A 26,211-nucleotide genomic window follows, 5' to 3' on the forward strand; every position below is an offset into this window, starting at 1 on the left:
TTTTACGTCAGAACAAAATGTATTATAGTTTGTACCTCATTTTGTTTTCACCTAATGTTATGGAAGGATTTATATTTTTGTGTAATTTATGTTTGATGGTCATTTTATGTCTCCATATTTGTGTATTGTTCTTTTAAATGCACCTCTATTCCATGTTTTTTGGGAGTGGAGGCCCCAAGGGGCAGAGCCACCCTAACATCACTCCTTCTGGCTATTTAAGGCCACAGCTGAGTAAACTCAAATCGCTCACACTCCAGTTCAGTTGGTGGTGGTAATACAGAAGAAGAAGAAGAACAACAAGAAGAAGAAGAAGAAGAAGAAGTGCAAATCAAGAGATCCATGTTTCTCTGTGTTTGGAGATTTAGTGAGTATTGATATTTTTGTTGGATTTGCTGGTTTTTGTGACTTTCTTGCTCCTTTCTTGGACTTGTATGTTTAGTTTAGCAGCAAATCCTTTTTGACTATTTTTGTGCTTTTGAACATTTTGCTTGTATTTTTCCATTTTTTCAAATAAATCAACATACTTTATCTGCCCTGTTCATGCAAGCCAAAATTTGCAGCTCTCCTTCTTCTGTTGGGACTTTTTGGTACTTTGCTAGTTATTTAATCCACCATCTCAATTCTGAGGTCTGCTAGACCAGATGCCTGCACTTAGCAGTTTTGAGACTAGCTGGACTTGAGGTCAGTCTGTTTAGTTTGTGGCCCTGACTTAATGTTGCTTTTAGAAAGCCTCACACTCATTTTGCTATGTTTAGGACTCCCAGTCACAACACTGAATACAGTGGTGCCTCATGCTTCGAATTAAATTAGTTTCAGGAGGCCATTTGAACTCTGAATTTTCCAAAGTCTTAATTTCTCCATTAGAAACAATGGAACGTAAATTATACTGTTCCCAGACCCTAAACAATACACATTTCAATAAACATAAACAGAAAATGCACCCAATTTAAGGCACAAATAACATGTAGAACATGTGGAAAGTTGGGGGTCTCACATGAAGTCTCTGCATGGCAAGCGGAATCTCCCTGTTCATCCATCCATCCATTATCCAATCCGCTATATCCTAATTACAGGGTCACGGGGGTCTGCTGGAGCCAATCCCAGCCAACACAGGGTGCAAGGCAGGAACCAATCCTGGGCAGGGCGCCAAACCCATCGCAGGACACACACACACACACACACACACACACACACACACACACACACACACACCTACACACCAAGCACACACTAGGGCCAATTTAGAATCGCCAGTCCACCTAACCTGCATGTCTTTGGACTGGGAGGAAACCTCCCTGTTCATCTTAATAATAAATACAATAATGAATAAATGAATGCTTCAGCTCATCTTTATTACAGAATGAAGCAAGTCAGTTACAATTCACATTTAATGACTGCTCTGTAGTCTGAGGTATGTTGCTGTCTCCTTCTGGAATAATACTCACAAATAATGGATGCAATGCATTCATCTGAAACAGAGAGTTGTGAAGAGCCCCCCTCTTGTTGTGGAGGTAGTTTTTTCGAGGAGCAGCTATATTATTTCTTTGCATCTAATTTCAAATCAAATCATTTCCATTTTATTTCTTGAACAGTGTGCTCTACAGAAGACACTTGATTAATTGCATTCATTACCTCTAACTGAGCAATTCCCTTGCATCACCCAGTGACTCCACTACTCACTTCTGTTAAAAGTACCTCAATCTCCACTTCTTTGAAGTTTTTTTCCTTTCTTTTTTCACTTTTGAAATTTTGGCAGATCCTGGGCATGTGTGGCAGCACATCATTATATGGTAAGGTCTGGGGCATTGATGGGTGTGGATTATGGTGATGAACCGACAACGTGTATGCACCTGACAATTTACGATTGATTGGTGTTTATGAACCTATGCAGAGTATTAAGAAAAAATCGAGGTTTTACTCATAGTTTGTGAATGTGGCGTAGAATTTTAGTAAAATTGCCATTTATGCACAAATGTGTTCGTTAATTTACGAATGTTTCATGAATGAGACCCTGTGAGTGCTGAAGAAATTGTCTGAAGAAACATCCTGGCTGATGGGAATTGTAGTCCCCACATCAGCATTTTGTATAGGTTGCAGAATAGATATGAGGGTGGTCTGGTGATTATTATATTAAATAAATCTGTTGCTGGATTGGGCCTGGCAAGCACTTGAACTTTATAGCGCTTACTGAACACATTGTCTTTGAACTTCAGTGAATTTTCCTTCTCTCCCTTCACTTCTACAGACAGCCTTCATTTACAGAAACTGACACGCCCCATTTCTCTGAGTGTAGTCTCTCTCAGCACTATGGCTAAAAGGGGATGCGGTGGTTTAGAATGTCCCACTCGCTAGAGCAGGGGTTCTTAACCTTTTGATGACTCTAGACCCCCAATGGATTGTCCAATATGGTCCCATGCCCCCTTTACTTTGTAACAAATCGTTCCGTGCCCTAACATGAGATGATTGCTAATCTGTCCTAGGTGACGGCAGATGATAAAAGGATAGGCCAATATCACATCCCGATATATTTCTCGTATAACCTTTATTCCACATGGTTCAGTCCCTTAATGCCGATGCATTAATAGCACACAAAAAACTAATAGTCAATATCTATCATCACATTACATAAAATAAAAAAAATACAATCCCTTACACATGCACCCCCCCCCCCCCACTCCCTATATAACCGTTATATTGTAGTGCCACAAATATATACATATATATACACAATAACAATATTCCTTCCCCCAGTTCCCCTTCCAGAGATGGTAAATAGATCCACAGTTGTCCACAATTCTGCCCCGCTGATGCTGGCAGGCCAAACAAGGAGTTCTGACAATTGCGGACTCCTAGCACAATCACATCTTCGTCATAAAAGACATACAGTCAGTCTTGCGCCATGATACAATACAATAAGTCCTTTGAAATAGCTCACCCGAGTCCATAGGAATTAGCGGAACGTTCAATTCCCCGATCAAAAGAATCACTTCCACCTTCTGACAGGACTGTAGGAGCTCCTGGACTTCTTTCATGGCCCATGTAGTAGCTGATCTGTTTTTTATTATCCAATCTCTTTTTTGTCTTCCCCTCTTCTTCTCCCTTCTCTCTTTAAAATGGCGCGCTTTATGCTAATCACTCCCCGAAAGAAAACAGCAAAACCGGAAATTCCACCTCTGGGGCACCACTGTCAATCTCCGGATGTAAGAATGATCCTCACAACACCTGATCGACAGCAGAAAACATGTTATCTTTATATGGCAGCGTTACAACTTGACTGTCAAAATAATCATCACCATTCCTTATATTAGTTGCCAGAATGAATGGTAGCGCGCAGTCGCCACCTTTATATACAATGTAAAACTCGCTTCTAGAGTCTTCGAGATACATACATTGCCAATAAACAAGTAAATACACGCTTGTTCAGTAAATATACATTTATTAAATTGAAATATTAAAATTAAAATGTATTACATTTAAATTTAAAATTAAAATTGTAGTAAATACACACATGTAAAATTAAATACAAGCATTTGCAGGAAATGTCGAATGTTCTCAAAGATTCTATCATGTTCCATTCACGTACTACCCAAGTATAAATTAATACATTAAATAAAATAAATACCAGTACCCAGAAATCGAGTCCCATACCCCCAGCATTTGGTTCCCATACCCCCAAGGGATATGGATACCCCTGGTTAAGAGCCCCTGCGCTAGAGCATTATTAATAACAAATATGAACAAATAAAAAACATCTGTCGGCTAATTTTATTTTTTGCACAATATCACCAAATTTCAATCAAATTTGTCAAGGCAGCTTTTAGATTTTGGGGTATTTTAGTTCTTTACCCCTTAATATTGATATATCAAAATGTCATTTCTTAGAGGATACCTGTTGCTCTAGATGTACCATCCTGCAAATTTCAGCCAATTTTCAAACAGGAAATAGTGTTGTTGTTGATGAGTGTGTCAACTTTGCATTTTATATATATTGTTTGTGATAGCTCCCACAGACTTATGCAGGATGGTTGCTGGTCACTTACCTGGCTGGGATGCCAGAAGGAAGGAAAAACTGAACATTTTAAGCCCTATCCAAGAGGTTGTCAGGCAATACCAACACTATCAAGAATGTGTTGGTATGTGGTGGGCATGGATCAGAAACAGTTACCCAGATGGGAGGCTACTACATTGTAAGGACAAGGGGAAATAATGGAACTTGGCTATGGTCTCCCTTGGTAAGCTAGATGGCAGCACTCCTGGGCCTTGGTTTCCAAATGGACATTGCAGGGCATGCTGGAAATTGAGGTGCTATTGAGCAGCCATTTTGGAATCCATGGGTGCCGCTAGGGTGTGCTGTGGTGATTTGTGATCCCCTAATCTTCTGCTTGACCTAGACGTACTTCCAAAGGGCTATACCATATAATTCCTAGATCTAATATATAAGAAGTTCATTTGACTTCATCCAGGCAAGTTAGATACAGGTGAAAGATGGACAAAGCTCGTCTGGAAGAGTGGAAGGAGAGGGCAAAAGAAAAGAAAATATAAAATGTGTGAAGGCCTTTGTAAGGTATTTGTGATTATAAATAGTTGTATTTGAAGGTGGGACTTATGTCGTTGTGGTTGTAACTTGGGTTTGGGGTGCTGTTACACACCCTAGTGGTCACAATATATAGATTTTTTAAGATGAGTTTTGTTTATTGCCCCCAGACCAAAATTATACCCTTACCAGATCCTCCAGAAAAATATATATTTCTCTTCTGAAAATTGAAAGAATATTTCATGCAATTTTAGGTTAAATGAAACAGTGAGAAACTTATGTGTCACATTGCGTCATGTCATGTTGTGTGATGTCACAGACAACAGATTACATGGAGGGTGTAATAATACTTTAAAACTTCAGAAGTTATAGAGTAGTCAACAAAGAGTGCCATCATGATAAGAAAAAGAAAATAACTAAGCAGTGCACAAGAAGCCATTGACAAACCATACCAAAGATACAGTAACATGTATGGTTAAATCATCAGTGGAAGAAGGAACTGGTGAAACGCTATGAACGTCTTCAACAGAGCAGATTACTGTAAATCAGGTAAATCAAGCATTGTGGCAAACTTGAGAGAAAAGGCTTCTTCTCCAAGTCCTTCCTTGGATGGACAGTGAAAATCAAATATGAAAAAAAGAATGCTAGACTTTTTTTCTTTTTGAAATTCTTTATTGTAGCATACATGTAACTTTCTGAATCAAATAGATTAATATTTTCACAGTTTCACAATGTGATAATTTGAGGGAACACGAGTGTAATACACTCTTCATTTTCAACACCAAGTCCTGCACCTCAGTTCACTGAAATACAATTAATTATATTACTCCTTTATACTTGTGTTTTTTTATCAGGCTAATAAAGAAAAATGACATGTAAAGAGGATTTGAAAGCACAAGCATCACTGCAGCATAGGAGATTTCATCCAGGACTTCTTCATGGGCTCTTCATCAAAACACTGTCAATCCAAGGCCGGTAAAAGGATACACCATTGTAGACATTTGGGACATCTGGATACTAACATTCAGTTACCCTGAAATTAAGAGAACAGATTAATGCTTTATAGAAGAAGAAGGCAGATGTCCTAGAGTTAATGTGAATAGAAGACTCATCTAATCGGCTCCCATAATGACTCCTGATATCTTGCCACTGCCAACTGGCAATTAATCCTTTCCCTGTGAATTAGGTGGGCCTGATCTGTTGTTCAGCGCACAACTCATTCTTGTGTTGTGCTTAGTTCTAGACATGTAAAATACCATCATGCTATGCTGATGGGGTGTATTGACCCACAACGACTTTGGTGGGGGTTCCATAAACTAAGTTGAAGGGTTTCTCAGTTAAACCCCTTCATACTAAAGTAATGTCATCACCTCTGTTGTTTTTTTTAATATTCAGAGGGTCATTTCAGTATGAAGCCAATGTGCACCTCCTGGTTTGATTATTTTTTACACCGTTCACAAATAGCACTTTGAGCATGGAAAAAGTGCTATTAATAAAATGTATTATTAGTATTATGATTATTATTAACAGGTGACATGTGTGTTTGTAATCATTCTGACACCTGTATACCAGACATTATACTTTGGCCTTGTTTACCCCTGGCATGGACACAAGTTTTCTGTGATCAGATAGCACTTGAGCACTTTACAACCCAGGAGTAAAAGAAGTTATGATTGTGATTGGATCATTCAGTGCTGGTTATAAACAAATGGCAAAATGTAAATGCAAGTGTGTTTTCTATCCACAAGCAACAATCAAGCATGTAGGAATGGATTTGAATTTTTCAAAGGTTAGGTTACATCAGATCTTTACGCAGACATGATGTGGACACTGCAGAGACCAATTTTTATGGTATGTGCAAATGTAATCTGGTTAAATCCAGATACAAAATTCAAGTTCCTGCCAAGTGTGGCTGTCTGTGACCTTGATTTGAATTAAATGAGTTCAATAATAGATGATTTGCTTAGCTCTAGTTTGATCTTAAGATATTGCAGGATGTCATACAATATTTTTGACTAATCCCAAAATGTCTACCATGAGCTATTGTACATTTTACATTTATACTTTTGACCAAGGTGTCACACTGAATGATAAATGAAATGTTTGATGTGTATTTTCTCTATAATAATTGTTTCACCCATGAATTTAAGTCTCATGCCTACCAGGCAAAAACCCTTTGTTGTACCGAATCCTCCAGCACAGACCTGGTTGGTCAATTTCATATCCCACTGTTTGAAGCAAAAACTGCTGTCAACAACCTCACATCCACCTCCATCAGGACGTCACTTCCTGTCCCATTTGTTTTAGTGCCCCCTGACAGCCATGAGGGATACTTCAATAGAACTGTGGGAGATCAATCAGCTCCATTTCATTCTTCTTCAGCATGACACTCTGTTTTGGCTGTGTTTAGAGAAGATAAAACCACCCCTCATGTCACAAGTATCATGTTTAAGGGGAAGGACTCACATTGGCCCTTCAGAAGTGGACAGAATTCAACTGGGAGAATAAATTATCAGTCACTTTCAAAAGTTACCACTTATTTTCAATAAATCACTAAAAACAAACTATCACATTTTTATGTATTTAATTTTGCTATTGGGCAGCACAGTGACTCAGAGGCTAGTCCCTGCTCTGGTTTAGACTCCCACATTTAGTTTTTATTGCTTTGGAGTTTGCATGCTGTTTGTGTCTGTGAGGACTTTCCTTTGGGGACTCAATCTTTCTCACATATTCCAAACACATGTTTGTCAGATGTATGGACAATTCTAAAATGGCGCCTTACGTGTGAGTGTGGCTGTGTCTGTGAGTGGATACTGTGATAAACCAAAGCCTTGGATCCTTCCTCACATCCTGTATTTCTCAGATAGGCTCTGGCCATCCACAACTTCCAGTGAGGTTCACTGGGTTTCTGTTTTCTCCCAGGTTAGGTGAACTGGTTTGACTAAATTGGCCCTAGTGATTCATTGTTTGTGTGTTCATCCTGGGATGAGCCAGCACTCTGTCCAGAGGCTGCTTCTGTCTTGCGCCCAATGACTGCTGGAATTTGCTCCAGCTGCTCCACAAACCTGCCCTGGATAAGTGGGTTAGGACATGGATGGATGGATGGATGGATGGATGGATATTATCTGTAATGAGGCATGCATGGAGGCCTAGTGCTGGGGCTACTGCCTCACAGATGCAGACTCCTGGTTTTGAACCAATGTCAGTGTGACATTTGCTCATTCTTCTTATATTTGCATGGGTTTCCCAGGGTACTTCAATTTTAACATTATGACCTGCATTTTTGACTAATGCAGTGGTTCTCAATCTGTGGGGCGCGTAGTAACAACAAAGGGGGTGCAAATGTTGCCATATGTGGCATAATTTCACTATTCGTAGGAAAATTTTAAACTTGTAGCGGTGTATCGGCAGCAAAAAATATAGGAATAAATTCTATTAGGGTTTCAAAAAAACATTAGGAGGGCGCGATTAAAACTGTTATGAAAACTCGGGTTGCAAATATTTAAAGGTTGAGAAACGCAGGACTAATGGGATGCTATAAAATGGCCTGGTATGTGTGAGACAGGAGATGGGGTTATAAAATGACCTACTCTCACTTCCAGCAAGGAGTCGAAGGCCACATTTGAGAATCTATAACTTCACGATTTTATGCCACCCCTTGTCACAAATTGGCACTCATGATGACATTTTCTGATAATAATGCTAAGGCTTCACCACAAAGATAATAATAATAATAATAATAATAATAATAACAATAATAATAATAATAATAATATGGGGGGCAATCAAGCTAAAGTTAGAAAATGGGATTTATTAGAAAATGGAACGAACCTTAACAAAACTGATGCTGTCATTTCTCAGTGTAGTCTCCATCCTTCTCAACGCACTTGTGCCACCTCCTGGAAGTGCCAGGATTGCAACAGAATAAAAGGTTTTGTCTTGTCCTCGCAGCCATTCACACACCTGAGTTATTGTCGAACACTACATGCCAAGGGGTACTACAGTCACTAGTGTAAGTTACTGTGACTTGCTGGAGACCAATGTGAAGCCTGCTATTCAATCCAAGCTGCAAATTTCATGCAAAATTCTAGAAATGGTTAGTTGCAAAATACACAAATCATTGCTATTGCAGAGCTACATTTTCCCTGTGGCCCAAACATAACATTAGTAACATTAGTAACATTTTCATTCTGGCTGACAGTGCATATCTTCTCTCCGTAGATGGATTGATTATATCATGTACAAGATTTGTTATGAATATTATTCCATCTCATTGAGATCATTATTTTTACTAGATCATTGTTGCCAAGCTTTTCCAAAGTTTTGTGCTTTTCCCAGGTTCTCTGCATGAATGCCATCTTCAGGCAGCTCCAAGTGAGTTAGGACTGTTAATGAACTCTCCTAAATTCTGGTGAAGTAATCAGTAGTTTCCTAAATTAGGGAAACTGATAAAATGATTTTACTCCTGCTCCTAAGAGTAGGGCCATATTTATGTTTTTGAGCCATTAAGGACTGTTTTCCTACTATGGGATGCTTGATAAACATGGCACTAGATAAATATTAGGTATCAGTGCCTAGTGATTACTCTTTCCTAAGACTGTAAAGATGACTGAGTTACAAAATGTGAACTGAAAAAAAAAAGTGACAAAATATATTGTGAATTCTTCGACAACTAGAAAATGGCAAAAGGAGAAGATCAAACTTCAAAATCTTTAATTCAATAACAACAAATGACAGGCTTATTTTTGAGATGGATAGTGCAGTAGCTAGCACTACTGCCTCACAGATCCAGCATCTTGGGTTCACATCCTGCTCCTGTGAGGAATTTGCATGTTGTCCCATGTCTGGATTTTCCCTGTCTCCCTTCAGGTTTTCTGGCTGTCATTGCAATGACCTGAAGGTTAGGATGATTGGTAATTCTAAATCAGCTTTCATTTGGGCCCAGTTGGTTACTACCTGTTACTGCTGGGATAGACCTCTGTATGACTATGTTGCCCAGACAGTATGACAATTTTCATGTCTAATTGGACTTGTAGATGGGTCTTTTTGGATAAGATTTCAAGCAGAGAATGTGCTTTATGTGAGAACATTCAGATGGTTGATGATAAACTGACTTTTTTTAAACAGCAGCTTTTAATGAAACATAGCACACTAATGCAATCAGTTTGTCATTAAACAAATAATATTGGGTGAAAGGTAGTTAATAATGCATGTCATTAAGTTACTGAGAGATAGCATTCAACTCTAAGTGAAGAAGTAGATTTTCTAAATCCAGTTTCAGAACTGCTGAAAATCAAAACCCATTCGAGCAACACTGGACACAGGGCAGGGTCCATCTCAGGATGGAGCACCAGGCCATCAGAATAAACACTCAAGAACATAAACAATAAAAAATAAACAAAACTTAAAATGCCTAAAGTATAACTGTGACCAAAGGTACTTGCATAGCAAAGAAAAAAGGAACTGCAGTGGGTATGACAAAAAATGGGAAATGCATCAAATGTGTTCCTGGACAGCCTGGTAAAAATTATTAAGATTATACACTAGATGGCAGTGTCTGCACTTAAAACCAAAATTACACTTTGCTATACTTGGGTTTTGTGTTCTGATACGAATTTATAGCCCTTCCTTTTAAAGTTAAAAAATGTCACAGTTTCTTGGAGGCCTCCTCATTGGCCTCTTTGGTACCTCCACTTCTAAGCCACTGTCAGTTAAACAACACTTCTGTGCACACATCAGCACTTTTAACTGTTTCTTTAAGGTGCCTATTAACGTTCTCATGAACTCTCCTAACCTGTTACTTTTGGCCTTCCCATGTGAATGACGCAGAGGCTAAGACTTTGCACTGGAAAGTACTTTAGTGTGATGTGACCTTAAATTCACCACTATAAAAATAATGAAGCAACTGTTCTCTTCTCTCATGATTTCCACGTCATTTTGGATCAAAGCATGAGGTAAATGTTAGCAATGTCCTCAGTGCCCTCTGCCTGCAACCTATTGATTTTCACTTTTGTGTACAATACTCCTTCATGGCCATGTTGCCATTCCCTTTTCCTTATGAGTTCTCAGTTTGTCTGAGAATGAGCTTAGCTTCTTCTTATTTTCTTTGGAAAGTGTCTTTATAGCTCTGTGAAAGAACACATATAAAGAGATCAGTGTGGCTGTGATCAAGGGATATGAAGTGTTCTACAAACAACTGTGTAGGATCTTTGATCTTAATGGCCTCGCCGTCTCCCTGTTTCACCTATGTAGATGGTTGGACATTTCCTTCAAAAAATGTGGTAAATGAGATTTTTAGACTGGCAACAGGCCAGTCATTTAATATTGAATTTACCAGAGGGACCAGAAACAGCACTGTTGTTGGTGATGTATTTGCAAGTGACACAGCGGCTCCTGTTACAGCTCAATGTGCCTGATGAGGAATGTCGCTCTTCTTTGTAAAGTGAGCTATGGACATGAGACTTGTATAGGATGGGTGATCAATACAAGTAGATCCAGAAGGGCTTAGGAAAAATGCTTCTTTGGAGGGAATAGTCTGCAAAATGGGGAAAGTTTGTTTGATGATCTATGAGAGTCAGAGAAAGAGAGAGAGAGACAGAGAAAGAGAGTTACGGTAGAATGGGAGGACCAATAGCACGTGGGTATTATTATTGAGGTACCCCTTAGAGTTGAAGTTACAATTTCTACTCCTGACATGATTGAGGGCCTTGTCCATTGATAGGGTTTCCTCTATCAATGAAGAAATTCCTCTTTCTGAGTACTTCATTACAGAAGTCACCCTACTCATTCCAGAGGTGGTGGTGTCTAATGAACTGAGAGTTTTTAGTAGGCCAGTGATTAAAGGAGCTTTACAGAAGGTAACTGTGTGAGTCAACACTGAGTTTTGAAGTACTAGAAAGGTGATAGAAAGAGTAATATCTAAAGAATGGAGAGTTGTGCTGGAAACATTGACAGCAAACATAAAAGATGGATGGAAACTAATAAAATCATTAATGAATTCTTGTAGCTAGATAGAGGACACGTCACTCTATCATCAAAATATGTTTTGTACATGTCCTCTACAAAGCCTAGGTAGAAAAAAAAGAAATGCTACTCCACCCAGCTGGCAAAGACATTGGGATAGCCATGTCTCATTCTATTACCTATTGCAACTCCACTGACCTGGCTGTCATCAAAAGGAATAAAACCGAAGATTAGAACTAGTTCTGTCAGTCTGATGATGGTGTTCATGGGAGGATCCTGGACTGGATGCCTCTTAAATACCTGTCCAAGGGGAATAAGCACCACTTAAATAGCGTCACTACCTCATAGCAAGAGAGAGCTGGACTGGAAATCAGGCCTACTCACAATTTATATGAAGTTTTCACCTTCTTCCCTTGAGAGTTTCAGGGCATTTGGAGACATGACATTGACATGATATGAGTGAGTGTAGGTGTTTTCATGAAGGGTACTCTGTTCTGGTTGGGTACTTAACAGAGCCTGCCAATGGTTGACTCGGGTTCACTATATTTGAATTGAGCTGGGTCACTGAGTGTGAGTGGACCATGCAGTGCTCTGGTGCCCTGTCCAGGGTTAATTCCTGCCTTATGACCAAATCTGCTTTTTAAGTTTCATCTCCTTCATCTTTGTAATGATAATGAACAGATATGACCACAGAGAGAATGTGCAAAATACACATGCCCTCAGAGCTGTGAGACAGCAGTAGTAACCATGGTGGACACTCACTAAAGTTAACTTGATAAAACACAGACTGTGACACCAATTTTTCTTCAACTTCTATGACCTTGAGCCAAGACCTCGAGTAGTCTAGGACTGTCTAATTTTGTAAACGACCAGAGTATGCCATATTTTCGTATCTGTTGCCCCCCCATCCTTGTTGATTCTTGATTTGCACTGCTTTACAGGTAACGAAAAGTCTGTCACATAAGTAATGGACTAACAGCGTCCAGTTGGAGCTCAACTGACCCCATTTGGTTTATTACTTTTTGACAACCATCTGGCCTAGACTGGTTTTGCTGGTTTGGTCTCTTGCTCACTTGGTGTTTATAATGAAGTTTTATATTCATTCTTGGTAAGGATTACAAAGTAGAACCAGAAACATCCCATCCCAGAAGGGCAGCTGGCTGACTAGTGACCCTCAGCCATGACAGTTCAGTTTCAGTACACTCACCCACCCACCAATCTGCCCATCCATTTTCCAGTCACACAAGTCAATTCAAAGCCACTCACTCCATTTTTTGAGGGACACCAATCTACAAAGAGAAGCATTTTGCATTTGCTTTTATTATTTCACTATTACTACAAACAGACAGGTGAATAATTTACTTTAATCACTGGACATTTTTTAAATGTTTCAATACATCTGCATTTGCAGCATCAACACTACATACATCATACCTTAGGCCTATTAAAACAAAACAAATCATTTCAAACAGTGAGACACTTTTTTGTTTAATCTGGTTGACCTCGGATGTCCAGACAGGGCTATTTACTGCACTTGGAATACTGGACCTGCTGGGACGCCGAGGAGCTCAACCTGCCCTGTGACGCTGTGCAGACGTACACTTTGTCCGCCTTCCACTCTCTGCCTGTGATGCTCAGGTAGCTGCTAATGCTGTAGGTCTTGTCCGAGTCTTGCACAGGGTCACTGGTCTGCACATTGCTGGTCACTTCTGTGCCATCTGATGTCCACTTGAGGTCAGCGAGGGAGACTGACAGCTTATTGGCTATACAGACTAAGGTTACTGTATCGCTGTCTGCAAGATTCTCAGGTACCTGAGGGATGATGGTGACTGATGGTGGCAGCAGGTTGGCATCTGGAAGAGACAAATAAAAAGACAAACTTAAAGCACAGGACACTGGACTTATTCCTAAATATGTAAATGGTCTTAGGAATCTGTGAGAGCAGCAACTCAGCAATGAAATGATGCAAATACATCCTCCAACCATCCATTATCAGATGCAATTGAAGTTAAACCAGATTATTAATACAACCACTTCCCTGTAACATCCTACAGCCATTGTTCATAAAATATCTGCTCATATTATATATAATAAAAATGATTATTATCCTGTCCGGTGGGCATTAATTGAAATAAGTAGATTAATGAGCTTTATAACATTTAGATAGATAGATAGATAGATAGATAGATAGATAGATAGATAGATAGATAGATAGATAGATAGATAGATAGATAGATAGATAGATAGATAGATTATACATTATTAATTAATGAACAAAGTTTGAAAAGAGATAGATGACTAACTTTTTTCACTAAAAGGATATTAATAACATGATATATGATTCTCAAACCTTCCAATCCAGGTTGAAAGTGACTGAAGCAGCACAAGGGGTAAGGTAGGAACCAGTCAGAGTCCCTTCAAGTACACATTTGCAATCACACACACACACACACACACACACACACACACACACACACACACACACACATACACACACACACGCACAGACACACACACACACACACACACGCATACACACACACACATACACACACACACACAGGACCAGTCTGGAATCAGCTGTCAACCCATTTCCCATGTTTGGGAGGAAAAGTGGAGGGACAGAAGAAAACCCAAAGCAGACATGGGAGATAGTCCACATGGGCTATGACTGGGCATCAGATTTTAACTCAGGACCATGTGAATGTTATAGTGCCATGTTCCCCTAATATGATATAACATTATTTCTGATTTACTTGACACCTTAATCAAAGACAACGTACTGCATTTAAAATACAACATAGTTATGTCTTTTGCTTTCCAAATGGAGCACAGCAGGTGAAGTGCCTTGCTCATGGTCAGTAGCAGGATCCAAATCCATCACCTCAGGGTTTGTTGTACAAAGCCTTAATCATTGCACTACACTATTATAATATAATATAATATCCATCCATCCATCCATTATCCAACCCGCTATATCCTAACTACAGGGTCACGGGGGTCTGCTGGATCTAATCCCAGCCAACACAGGGCGCAAGGTAGGAAACAAACCCTGGGCAGGGCGCCAGCCCACCGCAGTATAATATAATATAATATAATATAATATAATATAATATAATGTTTTTACATGTTTATAGCTTCTTTTCAGTTCAGTGTAATCTTATTAAGCTCACTTGCACTTATATTCTTTTAGCTCATATTGAGAACGGAAAAGAACACAGGTAAAAGAAAACTTGTGCTAACGTCTTTGAGAAAAATATACATTATTATCAGAGTAAAAATAAGAATTGTAATTCTGTTTTATTGATCACCGAATAATAACTAAAATGAATCACGGCAAGTTAAACGCTAGAATCAATTACTGTAAATGCCAATTTTGTTTTTTTCTTCTCTCCGCCGTCCTCAGCTCGTATCGTCCGTGTTCGGTGAACTGTCGACTCTAACGTGGCCCCATTGCTAACGTGAGTGACCGCTGCGATGGACTCTTTGGCACGCTGTCCAGGGTCCTGCCTTGCATCCAGTGCTGCTTGGACAGGCTCGAACCCCACGAGAGTTTGAATTGGATTAAGTTTAGCGGATTTGAGAAGGTGCTGGTAGTATTTAGCTCTTCTTCCTCCATTTTATTTCCAGAAGTTAAGGTAAAAAGCAATACTTAAATATTAACTAAATCATGTGTCATTTACTTTTGAACTGGTGTCATTTGTGTAATTATTGTTTCTGTAGTTACATGTTTATTGAAAAAAAATCCTTTACATTGAAATTTAAACATCAAATTCGTTAATTTCTAAATGATTTCAACAAAGTTACAGTATATGAAAATGCAGATCTCTCATCTCTATATTTTGCATTGTTTATGAATCTGAATTGAGTATTTCCAAATGAGAGACTTTTTCACGTTCAGACCTTAATCATTTGCCACAAATTGTCATTCTTAGATGCAGTTACCTGTGAACAAAACTTTAAATGTTAAAATGAGTTACTGCATTTTTTGAAATTGAAGTACTCCGGAGTTGCGTTTCAAAATTACATTTACTTACTTGACTGACGACTTTATCCAGTGCGACGCACAACATCTGAGATATAAATAGTTAGATTTCTTTTGTGTTTTTGTAATCGGAGCACGGGCAGGTGAGGTAACAGGCTCGTGGTTACAGAGCGTTAGTAATGGGATCTGAACGCACAGCCTCAGGGTTGGACGTCCAAACTGTTAACTACTATGCCACATTACCCGCCTGCTACGTCGCCCACTATTTTGGATTTTTAACTTTCTACGGCAGTGAGAGATCTGGTTTATGTGACCTAAAAACAAACACTGCTTTGCACATTTTATTCGTCACTTAATTAGAGAAATTGTGAAATTCAAAAGGCGGACAAACACAATAGAGATCACAATAAACGCACTGCTACACAATATATATCCAAACACACATTCTAACATAGCATAGCATAAAGTGATGAAACCTCTTAAAATTTTACAATAAATGTTACAGATGCATTTAAATTGTAAAAAACTGGCGTCTTACCTGAAACGATGAGTTTGGTGCCTTTGCCGAATACCACAGTGTCTAACTCACCGTCGCGGCTGAACAAAAATCCACAAGCGCCGAGTGTTCACATTTTGAAACAACGGCCTTTGTTATTCGGCGGAGACTCGACACTCTGGAAGGTCAGTAAACTGTGTCCATTAGAGAGCCATCAGACATCCTGAAACAATTGGGAAATGTAAAAGTTATCGCAAACAAAACTGAGACGCGGAGAGAAGAGACCCTTTTACAGTGTAAAGCTTCTGAATTCATCCCAAATCTAGTTTTCGGTATCGATGTCTGAGGCAGTCTGAAATTAACGGCAATTCTCAGAATTCCTTTGTATTATACACCCAATGGTATACTGAGCGAGCGACTCCTGAAGTAACAACGGGAGGCTCGGAGTGGGCTGGAAGGTGATGAGCCCGTCCTTCAGTGTATTACCATAAAGAATGAAAGAGAATGGCAGTGAGCAGTGGAGATTTGTGTTTGAATGAAAGGACAGAAACTAAGAAGAGGCGAGAAGAACTGATACGTGAGCTGTCAGTGACGGAGACGAAACGAGGCAGATGTGCTTGCAGATATTCAACACTAGGACACGTGTGCGTCAGAGTTTAACACATTATTATATGCATAATTTAGGAAGCAACTGCTGAGTAATATATCATTCATTCATTTAACTTTGAAATCTGCTTATTTCACTACGAGTAGCTGGAGCTAATCCCGGCAACATTAACAACACACAAGGTTCAGCTTTGGAATGTGCACCGATTTGTCTAAACAGGGCATCAACACTCAGACACATTGGGTATATTCAGAGTTGTCAATCTATTCGAACTCAAAGTCTTTGGTATGTGAGAGGAAACCCCCAGCAAATCCATACTGGTAACGGGCATAGTATACACAGACAGTGGCTAAGGTGGGCATACAACAAAGGACCCCAAAGCTGCAGGGCATCCATCCAACCATTGTCTAAACCCTCATATCCAGGGATGCAGGGAATCTTGAGACTATCCCAGCAAGCACCAGGCACAAAAAAACACCTGGACAGGGTGCCAGCCCATCACATGATGAACACACACAATTTTGCATTTACCATTTCACTTAACCAGCATGTCTTTGGGAGACGATTGGATCTCCTGAAAGCAACCCATGGCGATCATGGGAGAAACATGCAAACTAAGTGTAGGGAGTACCACGATGTGATGATGTGAGGCAGAAACACTACAACTGCTCCACCATATATTATATTATTGTATTATGTTTTATATTATATTATACCAGTAAATCCCCAATTCTCTAAAGAATCGCAAATCCAAGAACGGCAATCACTTTCTGTTCCCTCCGACCTTTGGAGGGATGAAAAATGATGGAGGGTGGGAGCGTCCTGGGAAAGTTTTCATTAAATTAAATAAATATATTTGTACTAAAATTAACCAATTTATTAAAGGTAAAATTGAAATGTAATTGTTACATCATTTAAGTCCAAAATGTCTTTGAGTTGGTAAATTCAAAATAGTTAATCAAAAATTTCTTTATAAATAACATTTTTGGTAAAGATGGTTTCCTGTCGTTGAATGAGCTCTCCCTGCATGGAGTTAAAACCTTCACTTTAACGTCACACGAACTCCAAACTCTTGAAAAGGCAACATAAAGTTGTCCATGTCCAAATACAGGCTCAGATAGGTAAATGCCTACTTTGTCCATGGTTTGTCCTTGGGATTTGTTGATCGTCATGACAAAAACAGCGTTAATGGGAAATTAGCGTCGTTTAAGTTTAAAAGGTTATTCCAGGTCAGAACTTGTAAGGTCAATTCTGGGAATCAAAACCGTATTGGTAGTATGGGATCCTAAGCACTTGTGCCTCAATAATATTTTCTCTAATACTGTTCACAACCAACCGTGTACCGTTGTATAAACATTTAGTATTAAGGTTTCTTGCATGACTATTGTCCCTACTTTAAGGTTAAGATTGTGTTGTGGTAACCCGGCCGGGTTAATAGTGTTTAAATATTGTAATGGGAAATTAAGATGGTCAGTTTCGTCTTCTAAATTAACACAGTCAGTACTTAGAAAGACACGGCTTTCTCCAGGAAGCAATGCAATCACTTGGTTATTTATCTGGTCAACGTCAATATTCTTTGGACATAATATAGCCCGGTGCGTCAAAGTGGTGTCTGGTCTAATGATATTGCTTCACCAAAAGCGTCTGTTACCAAGTCATCGTAAATAAAGGAGTGAGGGATTTGAATAATATCTGGGTGAAGTTCAAACACATTGGTAAGGTTTCCATTTCCTAGTTGCAACAACCAATTGGTATATTCTGGATCTGTACACCGCATGTTCTCTACCAAGCTTAGTTTCTCAAAGTAATGCCAATTTTCGGCGTATTTCAAACTGGACTGAACAATAGCTGAAGGCATGGTGTGCAGAACAATAGCCAAGCACTGTCGAAAATCTCCTCCTAATAAAAGTACTTTTCCTCCAAACGGAATATTATTATCCATTAGCGCTCTGAGAAGTTTATCAATGGTGTGGTGTAAATGACTGGATGCGATTGTACATTCATCTAAAATCAATAGTTTTGCCAGACGGATCTCATTTGCACTGTCACTTTGCATTTTCATAGTTGAAACCGATGTTTCCGTGATTGGAACTGGAAGCTTGAATAAAAAGTGACATATCAGACCATTTATCAACAAATTAGCCGCTACCCCGGTTGTAGTTGATGCGAAAAGCTGTGCATGTTCGCATTCGGGCGGGTGGTTGTATTGTGACCTGGGGCCTCATGTATAACACCGTGTGTAGAACTCACACTATAACGTGGCGTAAGCACAAAAGCAGGATTGTGCATACGCACAGAAAAATCCAGATGCAGGAATCTGTGCGCACGCAAACTTTCACGTTTTTCGACTACATAAATCCCGATCAGCGTGAAAAGTAACGCACGTGCACGCGCCTTCTGTACCACCCCAACTCCTCCCAGAATTATGCCTCTTTGACTATGCAAATCGATATAAATAGCCTTCTGAGAAAAGACAATGGGAAAAGCACAGGGGAAAATATAAGAATTTCAGCGAATACCAAGTGGAGGCAAAGGAAAAACGTACTATTTGTTGGTTTAAACAGTGGTATAATCAACAAAAGAAAGTTGATCGAGTGACAGAGTGTCGGAGAAACTTGAAAGATCAAGTTCACAAAGTCGCACAGTGCCCGAAATAAAAAAGAAATCACATATCAAAGTCGCCGTGAAAAGGCAAGTCGTACCCCATCCGTCTGAGTGTCATATGAAAGCTTATTAGGGTACAGACAAAAAAATAGGCACACAGTGGGAAAAAAGCACGAAATGTCAACTTTAATCTCGAAATTTCCACTTTAATCACGTAGTTTATTTTGCCATTAAAGTAGAACATCATAAACTTCATCTTAAAATCGTTTATTTTACTAGTTTCTCAAGTAGCAAGTTAAATGCTTTGTTCTGTATTTGATCTTCTATGTGCTCTATGTGTGTGAATCACTACGTGCTTCCGTTCTTTCTCTTTCTCCAACAGGACACATAATCCATTACATTCGTGATATTACAGCTGTCTGAATAATTAAAATACTGAGATGTATACGTGATATCATTTTCATGATGATATGAATGAAAGCATGTTATTAAACATGGGAACACGGTGGCGCAGTGATTGTTCATATCTCACGCAAGAGGCTTGCTGTGCCATGTGCGACCTTCGATGAAATAATTTATTACAGAAGTACTGTCTCTTTCAAACGTACTAACATCCAATTCCTGTCCTTACTTTTCTTTCTCCAATCGCCACACAATCAGCTCTGTAATAGACGTTAAGCCATCTGTAAGCTTAGAACGCCGATTCTTCAAAACTTTTAAGGAACATTGAAATATCTTCATAGTACATGTTTAATTATTCTATCCGTCTATCCTTCCAGTGTCACGTCAGCACCAGCAATAACACAGCGCAAGGCAGGAGCTATCCATGAACTAGCTAGCGCTGCGGCACCGTGTCCTCACATGTTTAATTATTAGCAATACAGATTATTTAAATTAAGTTAAAGTTTTATCTGTATACTATAAGCAACATATTTTGCTGCATTTCATCTTAAAAATGATATCGTCATCATACGCGCTTTATAAAGTGGCGCAGGTTGTGCAATATTATAACTGTAGTGCAAGTTTACAGTGGGGTAATTGTACTTATAAGTATAAACAGTTCTACAAGGAGCACTTGATGGACTGATTGTGTGCGTTTATAGTTCTTGGGATGAAACTGTTTCTGGAACGCGAGGTCCGTACAGGAAAAGGCTTTGATGCTTTTTGCCGTGGTTGAGGTAGTGTGTACTTGAAACTGTATACCGATAATTCTCTTTCCGATAAGCTGCTGCTGTGATTCCCCACTCAGATACAGTGATATAAATACTCTGAGTGGTGCAGTGAGAGTAATATGGAAAAAGATGATCCGCAGTGGCAACCCTTAACAGGAGCAGCTGAAAGAAGAAGAAGATGCAGTGAGAGTAACAACGCTAAAGCAGTTATGGTATTTGGAATACTGTGGCTATTCTCTGGACCATTATATTGCAATTACAATCAGATGCATTACACTAATAAACAATATGCAGTTAACTTCAGTGTATTTATAAAGCCGCGTCAGGAACGTGGGTCTAAGAAAGAAAGGGTGACCACACAGGAACAATAGCACTGCTTTGACGCTGGGTGCCGCCAGCCTACAAAACTGAGCGGAGAAATTGCGTACGCCAAGGTATTAGGTACCATGGAAATGTGCGTGGCTTTACGCCAAGTTTAAGTTTTATACATCGCGATTTGAGCGTGGAAACGTTCGTACGCAACATTTCTGTTTATACATATGCCTTCTGGCCTCTGGCATCCATGCATATATACAACCTTCGTTTAGTAATATAATATAATATAATATAATATAATATAATATAATATAATATAATATAATATAATATAATATAATATAATATAATATAATATAATATAATATAATATAATATAATATAATATATGGGCTTGCGCCCCCATCCACAGACTGTTTCTGCATTTCACCCTGTTCTTGCTGTGATAGACTCCAGCTTCTCAGTGACCCTGCTCAACCTGAAGTGGTTTTGGAAAATAGATGGATGGATAATAATAATAATAATAATAACATTAAAAAATAATAATCATCATAATAATAATTAATTAATTACATTTATTTAGTGCTTTTCTCATTAGTCAAAGCACTTTAACATAGACAGAAGGAAGCCACTTCAACTGCCACCAGTGTATAGAATCCACTTGGGTGATGAGACAGAAGCCATTATTGGACAAGTATGCCCGCTACATATTAGCCATTAGGTAGTGAAATGGTGAGAGAAATACCCAATCAAAGACAGGGGATGATTAGGGGGCTAGAATGACTAGGCCATGGTGGGCAATTTAACCTGGACTTTGGGATACATCCTGCTCTTTACAAAGGATGGCTAGGGATTGTTAATGACCAAACATAGTCAGGTCCTCAGTTTTATTGTGTCATATGAAGGACAGTGCCACTTTTACAGCACAGTGTCCCCATCACTGCACTGGGGTATTGGGATCCACACACAGACCCAGGCTGGGCCCAGACATGCTTAACTTCCAACACAAAAGGCTTGAACACAAGTTCACCAATGAATAGAGGGTTTTATTGTGTGAAAGTTTTCCAATGATTTGTTTCCCCACACGGCAACCACGCTCTAATTCTGATACACAACACTCTTTGTCCTGTCTCCTCCACCCCTTTCAGCAAACTTCATCCTTCTCCTCCCAACTCTGACTCTCTGATTTGAGGCAGGCTGCTCCTCTTATACAAAACCTGGAAGTACTTCTGTTGTCACGAGACTGTAGCTCAGGAGTACTTCCGGGTGAGATTAGGGCCCAACAAAGCCTAGCAGGGCTCACTAGTCCCCTCAGCACCCCCTGGTGGCGCCCACAGGCCCCAGCAGGGCTGAGCCAATGAACTCCAGTTCTCAACATGCCCTGTGGGAATCCATGGTGGTACTGTAACCCAGGGGGGCTGTTATCTAGCGTTTCGGGGAGACCCTGCACAAGCTGTCTTCACCTGTCAGGCACACATCATGGGACTCCTTGTTGGGTAACGATCTTGGTTCAGCACCAGCTGGGATTCACATAATATATATATATATATATATATTTTTTTTTTTTTTTTTTTTTCTTTTTTTTTTTTTTTTTCTTTTTTTCAGAGTTTGGGAGTGGGCACTGGTGGTGAGGAGTGTTCTCTTTTTTATATAATTAAAATCATTTATGGTTACAGCCGTTCTTGTTATACTTTTTTTCATTAAAAAAAGTTTGATCACAAAAAAACAAATGACTGATATTTTTGGCCACTCCACCTGTCTCAGTTTTATGTTTGCAGGGCAGCTTAAGCATCAGGTGGCCATGGCGTCACATTGCCCATTTACTTTTCCTTCTTTCTCTTTTTTTCACTGATGCTACTGTCTCTTAACCTCTCTTATAGAGGATCACATGTGCATCCTTTTTCAACCAGGAAATCCATCCATCCATTTTCCAACCCGCTGAATCCCAACACAGGGTCACGGGGGTCTGCTGGAGCCAATCCCAGACAACATAGGGCACAAGGCAGGGAACCAATCCCGGGCAGGGCGCCAACCCACTGCAGGACACACACACAAACACACCCACACACCAAGCACGCACTAGGGCCAATTTAGGATTGCCAATCCACCTAACCTGCATGTCTTTGGACTGTGGGAGGAAACCGGAGCGCCCCGGAGGAAACCCACGCAGACACGGGGAGAACATGCAAACTCCACGCAGGGTGGACCCGGGAAGTGAACCCGGGTCTCCTAACTGCGAGGCAGCAGCGCTACCACTGCGCCACCGTGCCGCCCCAACCAGGAAATCTCTTTCTCAATTGGGAAACCCATTTCAGTTGCCATTTCAAGACACTTATGTTTTTCCAGTACCCACTTCTACAAGTAGTGAAGATATGATATGCCTGGGGATGGGTCTGTGTTTCCCAAACTCCACATTTCTGTACCCAGTGCTGGTTGATGCACATATGGCGCCCTGCACGGGGGGATGGGGTCATTATTACTTTGGAGGTGCACGTGCCTCTTGGTGTCCCTTAAATATCATAAATGGTGCTCCTTGACTGATGGCGCCCTAAGTGGCCATCTATGTCACCTTTGTCTATACCACACCACCATTTAAGCTGAGACAGAGCTCAGTAGGAAACAATATTTAAGAATCTGTCATCCTGATCACCTTACTTAGTTCATGTAATGTCCAATTTGATGAGAGGTCCGGGTGGACAGTCAGATTTCATTGTCCTGTAAAGCTCATCTCTACTAATCTGTTCTAAACTGTTTAACTTTGGTGGACTCTTCCTGATGTATGCAGTGTGTTGCAGTCCAGTACAGCTGAGCAGTGAGGTGGGAAGCAGTGGAGTGAGAGGAGAGTTTTTGTTCAGCTCTGTGTCACTGTGATACCTCAAAACTGGCAGAGCTGTCCCAAGTGTGACAGTAATACACAGCACTGTCAGACGCTTCCACATTACTGATTATTAACTGGTACTCGATTTTATTGTTGGCTTTTGATGTGAACCGCCTGGAAGAGAAACCAGTTCCATAATTGGCAGGAGCGCTGTGAGAGTGATGGAAACCTAAAATATATGGGGGATGACAGCCTGGGACTTGCTTCAGCCATTTTACACTGTGTTGATCTATCTGAACATTACAGTCTATTATGGCAGTTTCCCCCAAACTCATGGAAACAACAGTAGGTTGCGTTAGGGTTTTCTGAGCACTGGAATCTGAAAGAAAAGAAATAAACAGAAAAAAAAATCAGTCACTAGAGATGACTACACCATGTTTGTGTCTATGAGTCCAGAAGAGCACCGGAGGGAGTCTTACGTGTTATGCTGAGCAGCATGCAGCAGATTGCTGCCCATTTGTGTAGAGTGCCTGATGACCACATGTTCTGTCCTGTGCAACAAAGAGAAGAGCTCAGAGTGAGGAACAGAGAGGCTGCAGGAGCAGATAAAGAGAGGGAGGAGCCAATCAGAGCAAGGAATGCAAATTAAAAATCCAGGAAGACTGGAGTGGGAGGAGACAATCAGTGAGACAGAGTTCAGTGAATGAGAATCTGGACACAGAGGCATATGCTTAGTGAGTCCGTTCACGTTTGGGTAAAAAAAAAAGTGAAATAAATTGTAGGGGTCATTTGCAAGACCAGAATGGGGATATGGTTAAGTTAAGAGCTGGGTATTGGTAATTGGGTTCTATTGAGGGGCAGAGGATATTAAGAGTATTAAAAGATAGTAAAGATATTAAAAGTAACTGACTGTAAATGTTTTGGCATGGGGTGGAAACATAACGCAAGAAAGGAATACCATAACATATTAATGAAACATGCTAATCAATGGTCCTAATATAAAATGCAAATAAAAAACAAATTAAAAATTAGGAGCTGTCAATGCTTCTTTCCTAGTTACCTCTTTCAGTTCTTTTAGAAGTTATAATGTATTTAATTATTTCTGTTGGCTCCTATAGTTTATTGTTCTTGCATTCTGTATCTTGGACTTTGTCTTGCATGCCTATGAGCCATCATATTTGTGTGCTAACAGAAGTCCTCAAAAACATGAAGAATACGTTTTATCTACACCCTACTTTTGTAACAAATTTTAAAATAGAGAATGATAAATGTATCCTAAGTAGTTTTAAAATAAAACATTTTGTACAGTGAGCAAAAAGCAATATTTACCTCTGTGCAGAGATGCACCCTACTCTGACTCAAAATACCATACATCACAATATGAGTCAAAATATACAACAGATAAGTGAACATAAGAAAATAACACCTTACATATCTCAGTTACAGTCCCCAGCATCTGCAATCAATATTCTTTTTTGGTTTGAACGAAAATAAAAAAAAAATGATTTGACAGTTTGGGTGTCCATGTGTTGCCTGAATAAAGCAACATAGATTATACCAAACACACTCCATTAAGTCTTATTTTACAGGTACTTAATGAAGAAAAACCTGAGAGACTACTAATTATTTCTGGGTCAAGCAAACCATTCCTGCTGTTCAGTCTGCCAGCTTTAAAAGGAAACTGCTGATCATTGGATGTGTAATAATATTAAAATCAGATAGATCCTATTGTTAGGTGTTACACTTGAGCAAAGTGGGAATTTGTACCAGTGGAATTATGAAAAATCATTGACAATACAATTGTTTGTCATTCCTTGTCACTTAATCGATTTCCGTGATTTGCTTAATGCTCAGCAAATGCCTCTGGTGTTCTTTTTCGTTCTGCCATGATCTTACGGGGATGTGCTGTAATTACAATAGACTTTTCTGACCTCTAGTAAAGTGACCAGAAAGTTGCAGCTAACTAAAATATTTAATTTCCAGAATGGATTGGGCCATAAGCTTTTGACTAAGACCAAAATTAAGGTGATAGACGGAGAGACCTTAGCATTTTATAAATAAAGAACGGTAGATGGAATGTATATATGTATGAAAAGTTCAATGGAGTAAGATCGCTGTCAAAAATAACTCGTAATAATTTAAGCCAAATTTACATTTCACACGTGTCGATTACGCTTGCACTTCTGATAGTTATGCTTGCTTCTGAAAATTACGAGTACACTCCTCAAGTGTCAAAAACATGTCACTGGACACACAAGACATTTGCTATCAAGGAAGAAACAATCGATTTTTGTTACTACAGTAAGAATGTGCCAGAAAGAGGGAATGATGGAGTTACTTTTGACAGCGACTCTTCTCCATATATACAGGCTAAAGCTTTGGTCGTCGGTTCAATTACTGCCTCGGTGTTGCGTGTTTGTGATCTAACTTGGGGACCAGAGTTTTTCCCTAGTAGCATTTAATGAACATCCGTGGGCAATCAGCCCTGGCTGTGATACTAATCCATCACAGGGGTGCGCCATTGGACCCTCTATTTACTTCACCTGTGAGTCTTCAGGAGGTGTGGCGTAAAGCCCACAAAGTTATGGGGAGAACGAGACCGTTTCACATGAGCCTGAAGTCATTCGCTTCCAGCCAGTTTCTTATTTACACAACTTGTGTAAAGCAGTTACTTATTCATCGTTAAGAGCCAATCATAATATTCTGCAGCATAAAAA

The 26,211-nt window shown here is 39.6% G+C and overlaps 1 protein-coding gene across 1 annotated transcript in view; it reads right to left on the bottom strand.

The window, feature by feature from the left end:
* Positions 1–12,799: 12,799 nt before the first annotated feature.
* LOC114663150 (immunoglobulin lambda-1 light chain-like) overlaps positions 12,800–26,211 on the bottom strand; it is a 201,225-nt gene continuing 187,813 nt past the window's right edge. The window contains exons 5-6 of the mRNA XM_051935406.1: positions 16,021–16,050; positions 12,800–13,350 (exon numbers count right to left, since the gene is read on the bottom strand). Coding sequence (XP_051791366.1) covers positions 13,019–13,350; positions 16,021–16,050 — 362 coding nt within the window. The 3' untranslated portion in view covers positions 12,800–13,018. The remainder of the gene's footprint in view (positions 13,351–16,020; positions 16,051–26,211) is intronic.

This window comes from Erpetoichthys calabaricus, chromosome 12 (assembly GCF_900747795.2).
Source record: "Erpetoichthys calabaricus chromosome 12, fErpCal1.3, whole genome shotgun sequence".
Lineage (NCBI taxonomy): Eukaryota > Metazoa > Chordata > Cladistia > Polypteriformes > Polypteridae > Erpetoichthys > Erpetoichthys calabaricus.